Genomic DNA, 2,919 nt, shown 5'->3' on the forward strand with positions numbered 1-2,919 from the left:
TTAAAATAAAATTACACTATTTTAAAAAATGTTTGCGCTGTTTTAAATAAAAGTTGCACTCTTTAAAATAAAAATTATATTTCTTGGGATGAAAGTTACACTCTTTAGACGAAAGCTGCACTCTTTGAATGAAATTTATACTATTTCTTTGTCTCTTTTTCTCGTCCTCCTCCTTCCCCTCCGCTTTTGCGTAAGCGAGTGCCTCGATGTTGAGGTGCTCGTACCACACCTCGATCGTCGGGAAATCGAGTCCAACTCTGAAGATTCATAGAGGAATTTCATCAAATATATGTTGGGCTTCATCAAAACATAATTGTGACAACATAATCTATGGGATGGTAACTCCCACTGGGGTGGGTCCTTAGCCTTATTAAGCAGTTTCAATTTGCTCCTAGGACTTAAGGATTCATAGTTAAACATAACCAAAATCTAAGTAAAATCAGTTAATGGATCAAAATGATAAAAGAAAAAATTGTAGAACTTCTCACCGGTCGATCCGACCCTTGAGCTTCAATAGAAACCTCTTGTTATCCTCCTCTGTGACTCGAACAAGCCTCTCGAGCAACTTCTTCTTCTCCTGGAAACCCAAGCTGTCGATGTCGATCTCTTTGCGGATCCCCTCATCAAAAAAGATCCCATTGTGCACCCGGTTGTAGGTTGGCAGCTTCTCAAGTGCCGCATACTTGAGGGCCTCCACGTCGTCCTTGTCGCGCGACGACATCGAGAAGACGTCGTCCCCCGCCGAAAGATGGACGAGCTCACGCCGCGCTGGAAGATAGACGAGCTGTTCATCCGCAGGCTCACAATCCCTACCTTTCTATGCCCAACTCCATATCGAATCTTTACTACTTCAACCCAAAGGAGATCAACTTAAACACCCCAAAAAAAGTTTTTTTTTTTTTTTTGTCTCATTTTTTTGATATTTTGAAGCTATAAGGATTGAATTGAAGAGGTTCTCTTTACTCTCTCTAAGGTGAGAAAGAGATCAAAACAAAAGAAATCGGGTTTTTTCCTCTCTCTACTCTTCTCTCTCGAAACAAGGCGATTTCAAGCAAAAGAGGGATCAAATTTGAAGGAGATTAATAAAAATTGCAAAAAAAATTTGCAAAGAATACAACTTTCACCCAAAGGGTCGAATGAGGAGGAAGAAGAAGAAAAGAATAAAAAATAATATAAATTTCATCCAAAAGTGCAACTTTTATCTAAACAGTGTAACTCTCATTTTAAAGAGTATAATTTGTCTCAAATAGTACAACTTTCGTTTAAAACAGTACAAAATTTTTTTAAAACAGTATAACTTTATTTTAACAATACAATTTCATATTTTTCTTCCTTTTTCTATAATTTTTAATTTTTTTTGTAAAAAAAAATATTTTTATTATTTTTATTATTTATTTTTTTCTCTCTATAATTGTTTGGTCACGACCTCTCCCTTATCCTCTATATTGGTGTTTAACTATTTTTCTCTTGTGTAACTATTTTTTTCTTCCTCCCTCGCCTGCGAGCTTTTCGATCCTAAGAAGCACTCTCTCTTCGTCGCCTCTTCGCTTTTCGGTCCTAAGAAGCACTCTCTCTTCGTCGCCTCTTCGTCGCGAGCAACGACAGTGAGGACAACAGGTTTGTTTGGCCGATAAAAAATCTGTTATAGTGAAGGTTGAGGATAAAGGCGGAGAAAGAGGACGCTATACACGGCCTTACTATCGTCACGGAGGAGATAGAAGAGGAGATAGAAGAGGGGCGGAGAGAGGAGAAAAAAAAAAAAGATTGCAACACGGCTTAAACGAGGTCGGATGCGAGGAGGGCGGGGGGTGCAAGGGGGAGGGCAAGGGCGTGAGGGACAGAGGTGCCCGTGTCTAACTTCTTCGGAGAGAAAAAAAAAAAATACGAGAAAAAAAATATATATATATATATAAATATTTTAATTAGTTTGCTAAAAGTTCGGACCGAATCTGTAAAATCGAAAAAGAACACCCAATTTTGCAAAATTTCAAAACTTTAGAATTTTTTATACAAATTGGTCTCTCTACTTCGATAATTAATAAGCTAAACCAAGAAAACATACCAAGCACGTTCACCAAAACCACCTTAAAATAAAAAAAAAATCCTTTTAATTTTCCCTATTTTAGTCCTCAAACAAAAAAAAAAAAAGGGAAAATACTTCCACAACAAAAGCAATAATCGAATAGATCTAAACAAATTATATTTGCAGCTAACAAAAACGGCAGCTACATCACGCTACCAATCATCGTCACAATATAACCCTTACAAATTACCACAACAATGATGATAACAATAATTATAACGAAAACATCGATCAAGTTCACACCTTGGCGTATTAATCAAGAGAAAAATTTGGGGGAAAAAAATTCATATTTTTGAGTAAATCATTAGGGTTCTAATTCTCTCTCTCGCACTCACTCTCCTCTTTTAAGCAGCGGCTCCCGTAACAGAAGAACGAACACTTGACGGCGTTACCTCACGGCGCGCCGCTATCGGTGCGCCGTCACCAGCGTCTCGATGAAGCGCAACCCGTCGAATCGCGGCGCGAACTTCTCCTCCCCCTTCGTCGTCGTCGTCATCTTCTTCTTCTTCAACGATCCCGAATCCACCGATCGCATCATTCTCGATCCCTGCTCCTCCTCCACCTTTTTCGCCTCCCTCCCCTTCGATCCCTGCACACAAATCGCCCAAATCCATGAGAAAGCGAAGAGAATTACGGATTAAATTGAGATCTCGATCTCGGACGAGGGTTTACCTCGAAGAAGGCGACGCGGCGATCGGCTGCTGCGGCGGCGGCGGCGAGGGAGGCAGCGGCGGCGGCCTTCGTCATCTATACCGGCGAACGAGAGAGAGAGAGAGAGACGCACCGTAACCCTAACCCTTTTGTTTCGCTCCGATTTTCACGGCTCCATTAATGGC

The 2,919-nt window shown here is 40.4% G+C and overlaps 2 protein-coding genes across 2 annotated transcripts; both read right to left on the reverse strand.

The window, feature by feature from the left end:
- Window positions 1-1,270, reverse strand: LOC109708135 (pleiotropic drug resistance protein 1-like). Its single transcript, XM_020229750.1, has 2 exons — window positions 489-1,270; window positions 1-257 (listed from the first exon to the last, which is right to left on the reverse strand). The coding sequence occupies exons 1-2, from the start codon at window positions 719-721 to the stop codon at window positions 17-19; spliced, it is 474 nt and encodes a 157-aa protein (XP_020085339.1). The 5' UTR covers window positions 722-1,270; the 3' UTR covers window positions 1-16.
- LOC109708136 lies at window positions 2,092-2,919 on the reverse strand. The gene is made up of 2 exons (XM_020229751.1): window positions 2,756-2,919; window positions 2,092-2,672 (listed from the first exon to the last, which is right to left on the reverse strand). The coding sequence occupies exons 1-2, from the start codon at window positions 2,828-2,830 to the stop codon at window positions 2,490-2,492; spliced, it is 258 nt and encodes an 85-aa protein (XP_020085340.1). The 5' UTR covers window positions 2,831-2,919; the 3' UTR covers window positions 2,092-2,489.

Source organism: Ananas comosus, linkage group 3 (genome assembly GCF_001540865.1).
Source record: "Ananas comosus cultivar F153 linkage group 3, ASM154086v1, whole genome shotgun sequence".
Lineage (NCBI taxonomy): Eukaryota > Viridiplantae > Streptophyta > Magnoliopsida > Poales > Bromeliaceae > Ananas > Ananas comosus.

Excerpts from the sequence above, each read along its gene's own strand:
- LOC109708135 (XM_020229750.1), bottom strand. The coding sequence starts at position 721 with ATGTCGTCGCGCGACAAGGACGACGTGGAGGCCCTCAAGTATGCGGCA. Across the intron at positions 258-488 it reads CTCAAGGGTCGGATCGACCG|AGTTGGACTCGATTTCCCGA; the intron begins GTGAGAAGTTCT and ends ATGAATCTTCAG.
- LOC109708136 (XM_020229751.1), bottom strand. The coding sequence starts at position 2,830 with ATGACGAAGGCCGCCGCCGCTGCCTCCCTCGCCGCCGCCGCCGCAGCA. Across the intron at positions 2,673-2,755 it reads GCCGCGTCGCCTTCTTCGAG|GGATCGAAGGGGAGGGAGGC; the intron begins GTAAACCCTCGT and ends ATTTGTGTGCAG.